This window comes from Pogoniulus pusillus, chromosome 18, assembly GCF_015220805.1.
Source record: "Pogoniulus pusillus isolate bPogPus1 chromosome 18, bPogPus1.pri, whole genome shotgun sequence".
Taxonomy (NCBI): domain Eukaryota; kingdom Metazoa; phylum Chordata; class Aves; order Piciformes; family Lybiidae; genus Pogoniulus; species Pogoniulus pusillus.
This window is the reverse complement of record NC_087281.1, coordinates 14,938,423-14,956,605: the sequence shown is the minus strand read 5'-3', so window position 1 is coordinate 14,956,605 and position 18,183 is coordinate 14,938,423. Positions and strand designations below refer to the sequence as shown.

At 37.4% G+C, this 18,183-nt stretch overlaps 1 protein-coding gene across 1 annotated transcript in view; it reads right to left on the bottom strand.

Annotated features, from left to right (window-relative positions):
• Positions 1-18,183, bottom strand: part of NUP133 (nucleoporin 133) — a 31,902-nt gene that overhangs the window by 6,575 nt on the left and 7,144 nt on the right. Inside the window, exons 9-22 of the mRNA XM_064158514.1 lie at positions 17,185-17,332; positions 16,163-16,310; positions 15,273-15,430; positions 13,989-14,080; positions 12,843-13,006; positions 11,165-11,259; positions 10,834-11,058; positions 9,843-9,965; positions 8,696-8,795; positions 7,040-7,282; positions 5,250-5,383; positions 3,634-3,792; positions 2,375-2,510; positions 315-433 (exon numbers count right to left, since the gene is read on the bottom strand). Coding sequence (XP_064014584.1) covers positions 315-433; positions 2,375-2,510; positions 3,634-3,792; positions 5,250-5,383; positions 7,040-7,282; positions 8,696-8,795; positions 9,843-9,965; positions 10,834-11,058; positions 11,165-11,259; positions 12,843-13,006; positions 13,989-14,080; positions 15,273-15,430; positions 16,163-16,310; positions 17,185-17,332 — 2,044 coding nt within the window. The remainder of the gene's footprint in view (positions 1-314; positions 434-2,374; positions 2,511-3,633; positions 3,793-5,249; positions 5,384-7,039; positions 7,283-8,695; positions 8,796-9,842; positions 9,966-10,833; positions 11,059-11,164; positions 11,260-12,842; positions 13,007-13,988; positions 14,081-15,272; positions 15,431-16,162; positions 16,311-17,184; positions 17,333-18,183) is intronic.

The following is an 18,183-nucleotide window of genomic DNA, read 5'->3' as shown; positions in this document are numbered from 1 at the left end:
AAAATTGTCTCATATCCATTAACTGGCTTATACCAGCAAAACAACTTCTGGCACTGCTCTGATTTGCTATTTTTCTCCCAGCAGCACCCTAAAGCACATATTCGAGAAGAAGAAATGTGAACTAAAACCAGCATTCCAAAGTTTGGCACTCGCAGAAACTAAGCAAAGATAAACCAATTCTTCTATTGGATCTTTAGGTGCTTAGCAAGTCACGCAAGGGACCATGACAGCTGTGATCTTCTAATTTTATCATACAGAGGCAGAACACATAACGGAAGTTTACCTAGGAAATGAAGAAAACATGAGATACTTACATCAATGAGCTGAGATACAGACAACACTGGCATATCATTGAGGTTCAACTGTTTCTCTGCCAGTAGTTGTTCAGGAAGCGTCTCCTGATGCAACAGAAAGCGTTCCTGTTCTGCTATTTCTTGTAGTCATTTAAGGAAATGAATGTTTCATGTTATTAAAATGTAATAATAAATTCTACAGCACAGTAATAACTGCCAAGTCACAATACTATTCAGGTTTCCAAACACATGTAATGAAGCATTTTCTTCAGACACTCATCCATGCTTTGGAAGCACAAAAATACTTCAATAATGTCATCCTGGTGAACTAGGTCCACTACTTTCCACTTAGGTTCCCAGTGAAATGCTGATATTTTTTCTTCTTTTCCCCTCAAACCCACAAAATGAACACACATGACTGGAGGAAAGCTCTTGCACTAAGCAGGAAAGTTAAGTTGGTTGCATATTTTAGGAGCTACTTTATGCCAAGGACATGCTCCATCTTGCAAATTATTCAATTTTTGATTGATTTGGTTTCCAGTAGGATGTGCTTCAGGGGTAAAAACGTATTAGGCTGAAACAAGCAAAGAGGAATAACTTCATCCACATTGTGTGAATGCTGCCATTCCCACATAGTTCCACTGTGTGGTAGAAAGAGGAAAATTCCAAGCAGCATTTTAGGTGTTTAAATGGATAAGCAAAACATGGCAGAAATAATTTCCTTGATCAATAGGAAACTGATCCACAAGTCTAGACTGAATTTTGAGAGTCTGTTAGTCTCCTGAAATAAAGCTTTGATTTCCCCATTTTCCTACAGACGGTGGCTTAATTACTATTCCAAAGCTTCCCCCTGGTGGCCAGCATCGGCTGAATTATGAACGTACAACTGCTTCCACAAACTCACAGCACTGTGTGCTGCCAACACCGTGTCAGGAAAATGGTACTTTCCAAACGGATGGGAATGGCAGAGCAGGGAATTGTTGTGTTTAGTAACGAAGTGGAATAGGCATTTCTACTTTTCCTGTTAACACCCTTTCAACTAGAGCATAATGAAACACTGTCATTGCAACTTTCTAGATGCAGAGAAAGATGCTGAGAAAGTTGTTTTGATCATAAATATATATAGATTCTTACAATACAACATAGTTATTTGATTTCCTTTTACAGCCTAAGTCGTAGGATTTGAGAAGAGCTCAAAATTGAGAGCCATTCAATGAAGAGGCTTTAAGAAATAAAGTATTTTTGCCTCACATCTTGAGCAGAAAATACAGCTTCATGAAAACACGTGAAGTGTGCATGATTTACATATTTCAGCTGTTTTAGGAACTATCTAATGACTTCTCAAAATACTCTGCAGCTTATTCAGGCCATTATTTTGCATGTTATTAGAAAGTGAAAAAGCACAAATTTCTCATGCTCATAGTTCTAACTCAGAGGTGGAAGTGAGTATGAGGTTACTGCCTCACACTGCCTCCCTTACCCTTCCTGCAACGAGCATTAAAATCAGCCTGTTTATCCTTGCCACATTAAGTTAGTGCTCAACCTAATTAACAATCTGCAAAATCGACATGATTCTAATTCAGTTACTTCATTAGACCATTCTTCACTTTGCTTAGTTTTTATTTCACAGAATGTTATGGGATGGAAGCAACCTTGAAGGCTGACCTAGTCCAAACCCCCTGCCAGAACAGGATCACCTAGAGTAGGTTGCATCCAGGCATGTTTTGAATGTCTCCAGAGAAGGAGACTCCACAACCTCACTGTGCAGCCCATTCCAGGGTTCTGTTGCCCTTGCAGTGAAAATGTTCTTCCTTATGTTCACATGGAACCTCTTATACTCCAGACTGCACTCACTGCCCCTTGTCCTGTTATTGACCATCACTGGGAAGAGCCTGGCTGTCCTCCTGACACTCACTCTTCACTTATTTATAAACATTAATGAGGTCATCTCTCAGTCTTCTCTTCTCCAAGCCAAAAAGACCCAGCTCTCTCAGCCTTTCCTCATAAGGGAGATATTACACTCCCTAAATCCTTTGTGGCTTTGTGCTGAACTCTTTCAAGCAGTTCCTTGTATTTCTTACCTTCTATTTTCTCTTGCAGTATGTCTTCAGAGAAGTCAGATGCCAGTGCAGCTAATTTGCTTAAGCCAAGAAGTGTTTTCTTCTTTGCAAAATACCGAGTCTCCATATTTGCTAAAGTCTGCAATGTTCTGTGAGCCTGAAATTAACAAAAGCATGAGGAATCAGTTTTGTAAATTAACATCAGAAGGCTAGCAGATAAGGATTTCATCTGAACTGCAGTCTCACAGCTATTTAAAATATCATAAATCTTGTTTTCCAAAGTCACACAACTTGCATGTTAGAAATAGAAATGTCTACTCCAATTATATCCAAGAAACTCTTTTTAATACTCATCAAGAAAGGCTATTATGAAAAAAGGACAAATTGCAACTTCGCATATTTTACCTCTGGGATCTTAATTAAGGCTTTGTCACAAAAGGAAGGCAAATACACTCGGACAGAAAAATTCTGTGTGCAGGTTGATTTACTTGTGAATTCAGGAACTTGGAAAAAAAGTACTTAACTGCTTTAGTAACCAAACTTATAGGTAAGAACTGTCTATCAAAAGAACAGAAAGCTTCTGAGCACTTGCTCAGAAATAAACTATCCAGACTGAATTATTCTGTATTTCAGTATCCTTGTGCTTTCTTCATAGCACTTTGCTAGAACAGAGAAAACCTCGGTTGACACAAATTAATTATTACAATATTCTTCTCAGGGTAGTTTTGTTTTGGCTATGTTTTGGCAAGGGGGTTGGAACTAGATGATCTTAGAGGTCCCTTCCAACCCAAACCATCCTGTGATTCCAAGATTAAGCTATTACATGTACATCTGCTTATTAACCAACCCCCAAGTTCTGTGATTAATCACTTCACTTTTGTGATACCTCCAAATTCCTTTGTTTTGAATAGCTAGCCTTGAAATAGAAATTGCAGTTTTCCCCTCACTCTTTAAGATGATAATGCTATTGACAATCACTGTAGAACACCAATTCCATCAACACAGTGATTATGTAGCCAAAACAAAATTTCCCTGATAAAAAGTCACCAACAAGAGATGAAAAGCAGGCCTAATTTCCATTATATGGTGCAGTGGCTTATATGGCTTGTATACCACCTGGTGCCTGGAGATTTTGGTACTCCGTTATAAACCTATCTCATCTCTCCCCTATGTCATCTTTTGATAAGGAAGACTCATAACTAGATAACTTGCCTCCTTGAATACGAGCTTGGTCTTTCTAACGTGAATATTTGGATTTGTTTGTAATTAAGAACCCTTACCTTTTGCAAATCCTGACTATTGATTTCATGTAACCAGCTCAGATGCTCATGAGCTTGCAAGAAACTGGCTAGCTGTCCATGCTGAGCAATAGGCTGAGATAACAGCTTCCCTCGCTTTCCTTTTTCTAGATACCAGCGAAACAGGAAATCTGAAAAATTCTAAAGACAATAGGCATATGAAGACTTTAAAAGTTACACTGAAATACCTTCTTTGCCTTCCAAGGCAAAATGCTTCATAAAATAGAATTGGTAAGAACATGGCAAGAACCTGTTTAATAAAACAAGACACACAAAAACAGTGCTGATGAATAGACTTAGTCATGATAGAAATAGTGTTTAAAGAATTCCTGAGCACTCTAACAGATGCTGATACACACTGCAGCCTTCAATGGAAGTGAAGGAAGTGCCAGTGGCAAATTCTTCATGTTAATTTACAAGAATGGCAATTGCTATCACATTAATCATAATTCTAAACTTATTTTTTCACCTGTTCCTTTGCCTCCACTAGAATTCTGTCTTTACTATTTCATTTATGTTCACTTCTGCTGTTACTGTTTTTGAAACATTACCTCCTATCTCCAAGTTAAACTACAACCTTATTGCCCTCATGCTTTACTAAAAACTGTGTCTCTTTCTTAATAAAAAAGGCAAACCCAGAACTACTTTGTCCTCAAAAAATTTCAATAACTAATCAGGATTTATGTTTGAGATTTTAGTCTTTTTCAGAATAATTTTAGAATAATTATAGATTTTAATTGCATTAGCAAGTTTGAAGACACCATCAGTCTGATAACCTATCCATTAGGCTTGATCTTGTCAACTCTGCATTTGCCACAGTAACTTCTTTTCAGAAAGTACTACATTTTTCCTTTAAAATGAAGAGAAAAAAAATTACCCCTTCTTCAGCAGTATTTAAGACTCACTATTACAAAGATTTACTATAGTTTCTATTCTTCATTGATACTTTTTCATTTTCTTAGTAAACCAATCTTTCTATACTCTATTAGGAAACCTGTACATGGCAATGTTTTTCTTTTCCTAGTTGCTGTGCAAAGCTAAACAAATTTATCTCATTAACTTATAAGTTAGGAAACTTTTGTCCCATTCTCTTCACTTCAAGTAGTCTCTATTGGCTTTTCTATAAGCTTTCAATGTTTTCAGCACACTTAAAACCTTTAGAGCAGATCTTAACAGACATTGGAAAAATTGTCCAACAAGTACCTAGCAGGACAATAAAGAAAAAAAAAAAGATAACAGCATCTCTCCTACCTTCCTTTTTTTCTTAACTACTTCTCCATTCAGACACCTCATAATCTCATCTTGTCTTTTGGAAATTATCCTTGAATTAGGTTATCTTAACAAAACAACAATATGCCAACTACAACACCTCAGTGAACAAATCACAAAATACAAGATGATGTTGAGAGAACATGTGAGGCACAAAACAGATCCCACAGACATAGCATTTGTGTTTCTTCTGACTTGCTTTGCAGTCTCAGTCTGGCTCCTTTGGGTTCTGCACAGTGAATGCTAACTTCAGTTTTTCACATTACACCCTACATACATACAACCAATCTTATTATAAAACACTACTGAAACAGAAAGAGAAGAATTACCTGATCTGCAAACTGACTCATGTAACGTTGTAACCTGGCCTGATTGTCCGTCTGTTCACACATTTGCACCAGGATATCAAAGTCACAGTACTTCTCTGCTAGTGTAGCTGCCATCTGATACTGTCCCAGGGAAACTAAATAACCAACAAAAAGTTGTATCAAACAAGCTCATCTTTGAACAAAAGAGGATGACTGAGGACAGACAACAGAAAAATGAAAACAAGTTTCACATGTTCATATCAAAGAGATACACATTCCCAAGGAAATGTTCACCTACTGCATACACACACATCCTGTGCACACAGAGGTTCACACATCTACCACCTCTGGCCTCCAAGACAGAAGGAAGAAGTAGTTTAGTATTCTAAATGGCCAGTATACATCTTATTTTCTCAGAAAGTTAGAACCATCTGTCATGTGATGATGTATTCTGCCCACAAGTTAGTATCTGTAATAACAGCCACTTAATTACACACAGTGAAAAAGGCAGCAGGCAAAGGCTTCAGACAAAAAAAACCCAGAACAAGTAAAGGTAATAGGATTTGTATTAAAAATACATTATTTGAACTCTTCTGTTAAGTAAATGACAGTTAACAGAATACTCAGTTTTGTAAGGAAATATGACTTTAAATTGGAGAAAATGATATGAAATGTTTCTGCAAGCTAACAGAGCACATGAATGTCAGTAAAACTGAAAATAATAGTTTAAGAGACTTAAGAATGCTAGGAGGCAGTGTTTGCTAGAAAATTACATTTTATAAAGTTACTAAAATATATGTACTCCAAGTTATTCTCACTTAAAAAGGGGGCTTTGCCATCTGTTACTCATTAAAGAGTTGACCACATGTTTAACATGACATGTTAAATGTCAGACCTGATTATTAAATAAGCAAGATTTAAAAAGTAACTTTTCACTGATAAACAATAAACTATTTTTCAGGCATTTAAGTTTATTCTGAGTTGCAAGAACATAAACATTTAGAAATACATTTGTAAGCTATTTTCAGCCAAGTAGCAATAGAGAAATTCCTGCCAGAAAAATACACAAAGTTAGTAAGAAATAATAACATAAAATCAAGGAGAACCATGTCATATTAGAGGTATAAGCATGGATGCAGTCCTGGATGCAACTCTGTCATCTGTTTTTATTTTTTAAATATTTCATTAGAATGATAGAATCAACCAGATTGGAAGAGACCTCCAAGATCATTCAGTCCAACCTAGCACCCAGCCCTATCCAGTCAACTAGACCTTGGCACCAAGTGCCTCATCCAGGCTTTTCCTGAACACCTTCAGGGACGGAGACTCCACCACCTCCCTGGGCAGCCCATTCCAATGCCAATCACTCTCTCTGTGAAGAATTTCCTCCTAACATCCAGCCTAGACCTCCCCAGGCACAACTCGAGACTGTGTCCCCTTGTTCTGTTGCTGGTTGTCTGGGAGAAGAGACCAACCCCCACCTGGCTACAGCCTCCCTTCAGGTAGTTGTAGACAGCAGTGAGGTCACCCCCGGGCCTCCTCTTCTCCAGGCTAAACAATCCCAGCTCCCTCAGCCTCTCCTCATAGGTTTTGTGTTCCAGGCCCCTCACCAGCTTTGTTGCCCTTCTCTGGACACGTTCCAGCACTTCAGCATCTCTCTTGAATTGAGGAGCCCAGAACATCATACATCATAAAAACAGAGTGAAAAATGCAATTCATCCTCAGATGCCATTTATTCCACCAGGTTTGCACCATTTCCTCATCCAATGGCACACAGAATCCTTGGATTAAGGAAAACAGACAGTACTTACGGAGAGGAGACAAGAGTTCTGATCTCTTCTGCACGTATTCCATTTCCAGATTGCTGTATCGCTCCTGATCGGCAGGGCGCTCCACGGATTTCAGCTGAGAAACATAGCCATCTAGAAAGCAATCCAGTAGTGCCACCAACTGCTCAGCCACGATGCTACGGAGGTTGCTGTCAGCCTGAGGGTACACCATCTTCAGAATGATTCCATGCTGACGTATTATTGCTGCACGAATGCCACTGGATGCTTGGGAAAACACCACAGGCAACATTAAAATAATGATTCTATCACCACAGGAATCTGTGCTGAAGTATATCAAAACCACTACTATATATAGTTAAAAAAGAAATAGGAAGGAACAAATAAAACACTTCCATTTTAAAAATCAAAGCAATACTATTAAAAAAAAACACAATCAAAAAACACCTCAAACAACACAGAAAACAAAACAACACAACCCCCCTAAACATATATTCACATCTACCTTCACATATTAAATTTGGCCAAAATATGGTGAACAAAAAAAAGAACAGAAACAAAACCATTCCTTGAACTAGAGAGGTCTACACTGTCAATCATCAATATCAGCTGTTTTTCAGAAGAGTCATCTGCACACTAGAAAAGGCAACTTCTGTTAATCTGAATGAAATACTTGGGTATAGTCACCAAGACATAACACAACAAAATAGCTTGCATGACCCCTCATTTTCAAAACGTTGTATGCTTCATATGTAGAGACCACAGGGAAGCCTAAGCAGCACTGGAAATTGCCTGCTTCTGCAAGCATATCACAGGATATTAGGGGTTGGAAGGGACCCAAGGAGATCATAGAGTCCAACCTCCCTGCCACAGCAGGACCACACAATCTAGCACAGAAGAACGCATCCAGACAGGCCTTGAAAGAAGGAGACTCCACAGCCTCTCTGGGGAGCCTGTTCCAGTGTTCTCTGACCCTTACAGTAAGGAAGTTCCCCCTTGTGTTGAGGTGGAACCTCTTTTGCTGCAACTTACACCCATTGCTCCTTGTTCTACCACAGAGAGGAAGTGAGAAGAGCCTGTACCCCCCTCCTTGCCAGACCGTAAATGCTTATAAACATTTATCAAATCCCCTCTAAGTCTTCTCCAGACTAAAAAGTCCCAGGTCCCTCAGCCTCTCTTCTTAAGCCATGCCCTCCAGTCCCCTAATCATCCTTGTAGCTTTCTGCTGGACCCTCTCCAGCAGATCCCTGTCCCTCTTAAACTGGGGAGTGCTGATAGTTTGTCATGTTATTAAACCATCAAAATAAAACACACTTAAGGAAGTGGAGAATCATCAATCCTTTAAAAACGTGTATTGTTACATTTAGTTTTAATGTTATGTATGCCATAGGTCTGCAAACCAGAACCAGCACATTAAAAAAAAACAACCCCAACTAACCAAATGTGTTTTGATCTCCCAAACTTGCTTTTAAAAGAATTTTAGTTAAAAATAAGTATTCTTTGATTTATTCCATTTAGCTCAAACAACAGCTTTAGCTTCTCCCATTCTTACTGGCAACCTTGTAGCATATTTTAATGGAAAGTTAAACACTTAGACAGAAATTCTTGTGTTCAGAAACTCAGGAAAACTATTTTTGTTTAGGACAGATTATAACTAAAATAGTAATCATAATTTCTCACCAGTCCATGGAATATATTCAGGTTCTCTTTCTGGAAGCTCTCCTGTTTTATATAGAGAGGCTTTAGACTGACGATATTGACAGGCAGACTGCAGCATCTCCTATTTAAAGGCAAGGACATAAGTACTTTAAAGTGAAAGTTTACACAGGCCATACACAGAACATGACAGAAGTCTTGTAATTCTGAATTACACTGTTAATGACCCCCTTCTTTCTACATCACTTTCTCAGTGGTACAAAATAGCACATACTGACTGAACAAGAAACCTCAGTGCTCAAAAGAATAAGCTGTCCACTCTTTGCTATGTACTCATGCTGCCATAACTCCTGACAACATTGCAACTTCTCAAATTCTCTTTAGCAGTGAAACAGGCAAGAAATGAATGACCCCAGTTCTGTGCAAGACCATATTTCCCTCCCTAATGCATTTGGTCATAAGTAAAGCACACTCACTTCTGCTCACTTCTGGTTTGGCTGTTACCCACCCACCCACACTTAAGAAAATCACCCAGACTAGACTCAGACAGCTGGGAATTAAAGAATGAAGCTATATTTACAGCTTAGCACAATATACAAACATATATACACAAATATATACAGTTATATACAAATTAAAAGTAACACAGAAACACAATATCCCTCCCAGAAACAATGCAAGTCCCCAGGAGGGCTCCCAACACAAACCCCCTTCCCCACTCCTTCTTTCCCTCCCTTCAGAAATAACCAAATCAACCCACGTACATGTCACGTGATAAATCTGGAGATCTGAGGTGAGATGTCAAAAAAGAAGATGACAAGGAGGTTAGAGGAAAAAGGGGTTGGGTGTATTAGAGAGTTAAAGGCAAAACAAGACACAGAGACCAGACTGCCAGAAAGAAGGCATAGCCGGAAGTGGGAGCTGAGCAGCGTGTGTGAGAAGTGCCCGTCTTATCTACACTTTGACTAGTTGTGTTTCTCATCAGAAAACTGAGGGATAGAGATTACTGTTGGTTTTTTTTCTTTCTTCTCACAGCTAAGGATTTAATTTCTCTCAGTAAAAATTAGCCTCGCTGCAGCACAACATATCAGTAACTGAGATGCTCCCCTCAAGTGCTCTTCAATTTTTACTTTTCTCTCCCACAAATATTCTGGTTACTGTGGTTCTATACCTTAATGATGCTGTTCACATCAACAACTATCTGGGCCCACTCAATTGATTCAACAGGCATATCTTTCAGGATTTGTTCTTCCTCTTCTAGTAAGCATTCAAAGATGGAATCTATCTGGGACACCTTAAAGACAGAAGACAAATTGCACTGAACAGAAACATATCCATTATCAGCTGATACTTGAAAGCCAAATCACGAGAGTTGTACAGAAAAACAGCCAAATATTGTCAGAAACTACAACAGCCAGAAGAGGAATCAGCTACTGAAATTGAGAATGAAATCATCAGCTTTTATTTTATACTTAGAATACAAGAACTGCCTTCTCTCTGGATTTAAATCTGAAGGAAGAAAAGAAGTCATCATCTTTTTTGAAGGCAATTCCATAAACTTCCCATTGAGCATACTCCTCCATCACCTTCTCAAACATTTGGCAATACCATCACTGTTAGATGAAGTTTTTGAGATAACATATCTCCTTTAAAATAATTTTGATTTTCTCTTAAATTTCTCCATTAACAACTACTGTTCTTTATAGGAAAAAAACAACTTCCTAAGAAAAGAATGTTTTCTGTATAATTCTTCTCAAGCAGCAAGAAAGAAATAAAGACTGGGTGCTTGACTGGAATGTAGCATAAACTGAGAACTAGCTCAGATTCATTAATGTTGGAAAGAACAAAAATTTGGAACACTGAATTGATATAATTCCATTCAGGGCAGCTCATCGAAGCAGATTTTTTATATGACAAACTAGTTGGAAATCAGAACTGCTTCTGAGTGAAATTTGTCAAAATTCGTGTTTCAGATGCAAACAAAAAAAGCTGTATGCTAAAATAAGGAAGGCACTAATGCCATCTATTTAAATGGGAATTGTATGAAGTTTAATTGATTGTTTTTTAAAGGGAATAGTTTCACAGTGTACATTAAAGCACTGCAGCATCCCTGTACCACAAGTGATACCATATAACGATTCAAAAAGTAACAGGTTTCTTACCTCCCGAAAGAAGACATCTGCAGGGGTAAGACTTGGTGGAATGTCACACTCCCTTTTGTTTAACGAAATCAGTATAGCAGCATTCACTAGATCAGGCAGCTTGGAGTGGTAATTCTTGAGAACAATAGCTGCTGCTAGTTTCTCTGCATGCTCACAGAGCAGCAATCGGGTTGCCATTGTCACCCCTCGTACTGGAAAACTGCCTAAACGTTCAAATACTCCAACCTGTCATTGAAAAAAATAACAGAACACCACAGCGGTCTAGAAGAATTACTGTAACACAAAATAATACTCTGCATGTGCTGACACCAAAAAAGCAGGAGGATTTCACCTGATGGAGAAACTCAACGAAGAAATTATGTGCTTTTGTCTTATCCTCTAGCTGATGAAGAAGAATGAGAGATGTGTTGCTGAAACCAGCTGCTTCTAAAAAGAGAAAAACACTAGATCAGAGCACTTGATATCTTCATTTCTTTGGTAACTACTGTATTTTGCCTCTGAAGTTAAAACATTTCTATAGTGTTACTCTACTGGTACTTTAAAAACATGCACACAGATTTATATATTGCTTGTTAGGCCATTTTTACGTGCTTTTAAAACTCTATCCTAGCTGAAGTAAAGCTTTTAGAAAAAAACAAGTATCTAGGTCAGACTCAGCTATTCTGAAGCATTCAATTTATTACCTGCTAATATATCAGCTAATAAACATATTCAGGTTTTAGTAAAATTCAGATTCAAATTTCTATCTTCATTACAGAACAGATATTGCTACATTTTTTCATGCCCCAGACCACAGATACTGCAAGATAAACTGTTAACACGCATTCAAACCTAACTGATGCTGTGTTACCTGCACAACATATGTATAGTCCCCAGCACTTTCCTACTTCTCTTTGTCAAAAGAACTGACATCTGAAAAGCCAGCTAACATCATCTGGATGATGAGGTTCTTAAGAGTCAGTAAGGATGATGGAAGGTTCGTTATGATTATCCCCACAAGTATCTCACCTAAGCAAGCTCTTCTAGAGCCAGTTATTTTCTTATTTCAAAATATCTGCATGTTTCTAAGTGTGCTTCAAATCAGAAGAATACCAAGATACAAAAATTCAGGAGAACTATCACTATGAGCAAAATTAGCATGACTAATTTGAAGAAGCTATCAATTTTCACTTCTTGCTTTAGCAGTACATAAATACAGAGAAGATGCCAGACTAAAAATATTAAATCTGTTCAGAAAACACTGAGAATCTGATGCATGACAATATCTAAATCACTGCTATGTAGAAGTAACAGCAGGAAGCATCATTCACATCTGTAACTACTACACGAACGTTGAAAAGGAGTTGCTGCTCAGGAACTGTGAATACTGCCTAGAGGTCCTGGGGATAGTTTCAAATTAATACTGCTGTTAAAGATAAGACAGGGCAACTTGAACAGAGAGGCTTCTAGATGAAAACCTATCTGCTTTAATCATTTACCTACAACAAATACCCAAAAATTAATTTTTCTAGTCTTGTTTTAGGCAGACAAATACTAACTTGCTAAAGAGTTAAGAGGGCACATTACCTAGGATCCAAGCCTACCAGACGCTGTGCAGCCATAATGACAAAGGACTAAGCAAATAAACTCTTTCACTCAGTCTTATCTACTTGTGGAAAGTAATTTAGATCTACTCAAGGAATCCTGGAAACACTAAAGTGACACTTCCTGTTCCTTGCTTAAAGTGACCTTCTCAGAAGTGGTTTCTCTACTGTTTGAGTTTACTATATGAAGTAAAGAACTAAACCACATCAGACTGCAAATTTATGTAGCAGTCTGAAAGGATGCATCTTTTAGCCTATCTGGAAATACATCTAATGATGGAAAAGAGGACAAGGGATACCTATGCCTTTTTCACAAAGCTTAATTTTATCTATAGTAAAGAATTTTTCACCAAAAATTACCCTAGCCAACCATCTCCAAAAATCCCCAAATACGTCAACAACAAAACCCAGAACCATTATGTTTACCTTCAGGTACAGATTCAGCCCATCTTGGATCAGAGGCAGGGTAATCATCTATTAAGTCCACACTGATCTGAGTCACTGCCCTATCCAGTTCACCATCAGAATCCAGATCTGCATTACTTTGAACAAGCTCAAGTACCATGCTTTGTGCATTGACTGTATCTTTTCTGAAATAAAGAAACATGAAAATATGTGAAATAAAAGCAATAGATACATGTATAGCTGCAAGAACCACTCAGGAATTTCTGATATGCCTTTTATTAAGTGCTTTAGATAATAAACATCAATCTTTAAAATATGGATATGAGATGTTCTGATTGTACAGATAAAGGTGTATCATATGACCAAGATATCTTGAAATGAAACCTAACAGTGCATACAAAAATTGCATATAGGTTTAATAAAATAAACTATACTTCTTAAAACTGGAATATACTGAATCTTCTAATAAACAACCTTCTGTAATTTGTTCTGCATCAATTGCTTGACCATCTGGACAAGTCACTGCTACATCAGTTCCCTGGAAGAGTTCTTCATTCATTTTACCATATTACTTAGGAGATATTACTCAATCAATACAATACATATCAAATTAATATTCTATTTTCATGGATATAACCCACATTTTAATCAAAATAACATTCAACTTTCCTACTGTTTCACACTCTTTTCCTTACTACTTTCCACTTTCTTCTGACACTGTTTTCAACTCCATGCTAGTTATTTTTTATCACCACATAAACAGTAATTAACCATATACAAAAGCATTATGTGAAACAGTTATACAAATAAACACAAGGAAGAAATGCAAAGAGTGGGTTTTTTAACAACAAAACACCACTTAATTTAAGAATAAAGAAGGCAAATACCAAATTTTGAAGTTGTTTCACTGGCAGTAATGTAACATCACCATTTATAGAGTAAGAAAAAGTTATTGAAACTATAGAAGTCTGCCTCCTTCTAGCATGTTATCATCCGTTCTTCACTAGCTCAAGATGTATCTAACACTTTTCTAATGAAGATGTGCATGTCATTAAAATAGCTTTAATTAAAACAGCATAAGAATATTTTTACCAAGACCATTCCTTACTCAAGAGTTCCTTCAAAAATAGCAAACAAAACAAAAAAAAAAAAAAAAACAATTTCTACCTGCAGTAATGGAGAAAAGCAGACTTCAGTAATTTAGTCTTATCCTCTTGAGCTGTCATTTCTAGTCTACTGGTTGTGTCAAACACAGGGCTCTGAAAATACAAAGTAAAAACTTCATCTGAAAGACAAATGTAGATCTTCATTGTGAAATTAAAACATTTTTTCTAAGTTGCAACAACAAATTTAAAATAAAAATGCCACCTGGAAGCTGTTGTGTTTATTAAACCAAACATAAGCCATAGAATCATTCAGAGTTGGAAAGGACCACAAGGGTCATCTAGTTCTAACCCCTTTGCCATGGGCAGGGATGTCCTATCCTAGATCAGGCTGGCCACAGACAAATTACAGTAGAAGTCATACAGTGGTTTGTCCTCATTTTAATAAAAATGAGACAAACTGCAAAGGAATTTACACCAACTTATTTCACAAGCCAAACTTATTTTGCTAATTTGAAATATTTTATTGTTCAAGAATGACGTTTTTGACAGACCTTTTGCATTAAGTACTATCACCCATAAAAACAATGTAAGCAGAAACAAATCAAACTAGATATTGGTTCAATAAGAAAAAGCAATCTGAGCAATCACCGTAACTGATCTAAAAGGTGACTGAATTAAAGTATGGATTGAAACTCACTATTACCCTACAGAAACTTTCTCCAGTTTGTATTGTAGCAACTTACTCTTTTAATCTATCCCCACTTCAGGGCATGCATGTTTTAACTAAAATATATCTAAAGTAAACAAGAGCTTAACAAACATTGCCAAAATTAGAATACTTTTAACTTACTTGTATAAGACTATATAAAAATATACATACATATACACACACAAATATATGAGTGTTGAAACCATATACAGGAATTACATAGCCTTTCTCAGCTTAGCCTCCAAACTTTTCACAGTGTGATTAAGAAAAAGTATCTCTTATATGTACAAGGGACTAGACTCAGAAGCAGCCATTCTGATCAAAACGTGAGAAGGCAGTCCAAGTCTCTGCAGTAGTGTCACATCAGGCCTAGTGACATATAGTAATACATCAACATGAAAAAAAAGTCATAGAAATCTTACCCTCAAAACAAAGGAAAATAAAAAAGTTGCCCCTGTCAGATGCTGCAAAATTTCTTTGGTTTTGAAAACTGCTTTGATTAAAAGTGTTTGAATCGGGGGATGAGAAAAAGCAGTTTAAAAGTCAAACAAGCCAGGATTTCCAGTCAAAATTCAAAACTGCTAGAAATGCATTTTATTTCTACCTTGACTTTTTAACTACCCAACCAACCATTACCTCACTTCTTGGTCCAGCAACAGACGAGCACAGAGAATCTTCAAGGTCTTCAGGAAGCACAGAGGTGTTTTCCCTGGACAAGATTGTGATAAGCCCACTTTTTTTGGTAAAGAAGATGGGGAGGTTGGTACAAGACCCTGCTCCTAAAATGCTATCTCCTAAGATGAGAAGAAGAAAAAAAAAGACAATCAAGTACATGCCATTTTAATTTAAGAACAAAACATTTCTTGGCTAATTCCTGAATTCTGTTATGACAACTGCACCTGATTTGCAGAAATTGTGGATACTATCTGCTGCTCAGGATTTCCAGATACTGCAAGTTTAAGGAAAAAAAACAAAACAGATTGTTCAGAATCTCCCTAAGGGCTGACGTGTGCATTCCACTCGAAAACACCTCTGAAGATCAAGATGACATGCAGTCATCTGTCACAGGCACCTAGGTTCAATTTTAGTCTAAGCCTCAGCATAAAACATAACTTTGAAGAAAAACAGAATCAACAAAAAAATCCCCCATAAGTCAGTGAATGCTGGGGAATAAAAGCAAAACAAAACAAATAAAAATGGACAAAAAAAACCCCAACCAACAAGACAAACAAAAACAGTCCAAAACCAACCCTCCCAGAAAAACCCCAAGCAATACTCCCAACCCTTTCATATACCAGACCAAACCTTTCATATACCAGAAGTGGGGATCTACTTCAATTTCATCCTGAATAGTGGATGTCAGATACCTGCTTTCTCCATACGCCCATGAGAAACTTTCAACTTGAAAGATTTCAGATTTAATGAAGAGAAAAAGGGTTGTAAACAAGATTCTGCTCTCCAAGAAATATAATATTGTAAAAATATTGATTTATAAAGTAATGATTACAATTCTCCTGCATGTTTACCTTGGATGCCAAATATTATTTTCTCCTGTGGTAAAGAAATTCTTCCAGTTCCAGTGGAACAAGCAAACACTTCATCTTCCTTATAGATATAAGCAGCATGGCTAAAGTAGTCTGGGACTATCAGACAGCATGACACTTCCTCTTCTGGCTGAAAGTGTTAGATATGAACAATATCAGCTATATAATCAAACCCTTAAACAAACATTCAACATATAAAGGCTAACTTGAGTTGCCTAAATTTGCTTTTATTTTTAAACAAGAAGATATGGATACAACTTTAAACCCCAAAACCAAGAGAAAACCTCTTTTAATCTGCCATAAACTTACTATTTCTTTTCTTTCACAAGTATTACATTCTTGCTAATTTCATGTGAAGACATAAGTAAACAGGTCAATTATTCTACATTTTTTTCACTCTCCTTCCATCTTAAGATGCAATTTTAAGATGCCATTACAGGGACAGAAAAGAAGGAGCAGAAGAAATTTACCAAAGGTAGTTAATGCAGAAGTTTATGCTTCCAGAAGAGATCACACAAAGGAGGTAAACTAAAGACAATCAATGTGTCCTTTCCCAGCAAGCCAGCTATCTAGCAAAGGCCAAAACACAAGTGTCTTAACTCCTTATCCTCCTACAACACTCTCAGAGTCTGAAATCTGTTCTAAATGGACTGCACAAGTATACTATAAAAGTAGTCTGTAGAAACTTTCACGGAGAGTACAAACATTAAAACAAATCATTGCCTTCAGCCTTCTGTTTTTGAGGCTTTTTCATTTTATACTTCAATACATAAAGCATAAACTTTGCATGCACTTAGCAATAAACATCAAAAGACACTAGTACGTATTTCCCTCAAAATATTATTAAAACATACTTCCAAGAACAAGATTTTTCACTTCCAAGATTTTCCTTAGGACAAAAAAATGGTATCAACTACATACACCATTTTGTACTTATCTATGTACAGGAATATTCTGAAACACTGCGCTTTCTTAATTCAGTTTCAGAGCCCTCATTTGTATACCTGAAAAGATGGATTATACTGTGTGACCTCCACAACAACATCATCAGACATCTGGTAGCCTTTATCTTCTACTGTTATCAGACTGTAGTAGACAAGACAGGGATGATCTCCAGGGTGCCATGCTGCAGCAAGTATCACCAGTCCATCACTATTCAACAGATATGACACTGTTAAGAGATGATTATTACCCATCTCACTTGCTTAAACTCTATCACTTGCAAAACCCAGATATTTAAGTACAATTGCAAATAAGTATTTTCCAGCTTGGGGTGTTGTGTGGTGTACAGTATTTACTGTGCACAGTTCTGGAGCTCCCCACACAAGAAGGACATCGAACCGTTAGAGAGGGTCCAGAGGAGGGCCACAAAGATGATCAGAGGGCTGGAGCAGTTCTGCTATGAGGACAGGCTGTGAGAGTTGGGGCTCTTCACACTGGAGAAGAGAAGGCTTCCAGCAGGCCTTATAGTGGCCTTCCAGTATATGAAGGGGACCTACAGGAAGGCTGGGGAGGGCCTATTTACAAGGTCTTGTACTGACAGGACGAGGGGTAATGGGTTAAACTGGCAAAGGGGAGTTGTTGGTTGCCTCAAGAGGTCCTTTCCAACCTAAACTCTTCTATGAGTCTATTGTATTTGTTGTTTCAAGCTGTTTTATTAACAGTATTTATGCTGTGATACAAAACTGAACCAAGGCATTTAGGGTTTTATGCAACTAAATACAAGACATACTGAAGTTCTTCACAGAGAGAGTGATTTGCCATTGGAATGGGCTGCCCAGGGAGGTGGTGGAGTCACCATCCCTGGAGGTGTTCAAGAAAAGACTCGATGAGGCACTTAGTGCCATGGTCTAGTTGACTGGATAGGGCTGGGTGCTAGGTTGGACTGGATGATCTTGGAGGTCTCTTCCAACCTGGTTGATTCTATGATTTGATGGAACAAGTTATGATTGTTTACTTGCTATTTTTGTAATATCAAAACAAAACTAATATTCAAATCAGAT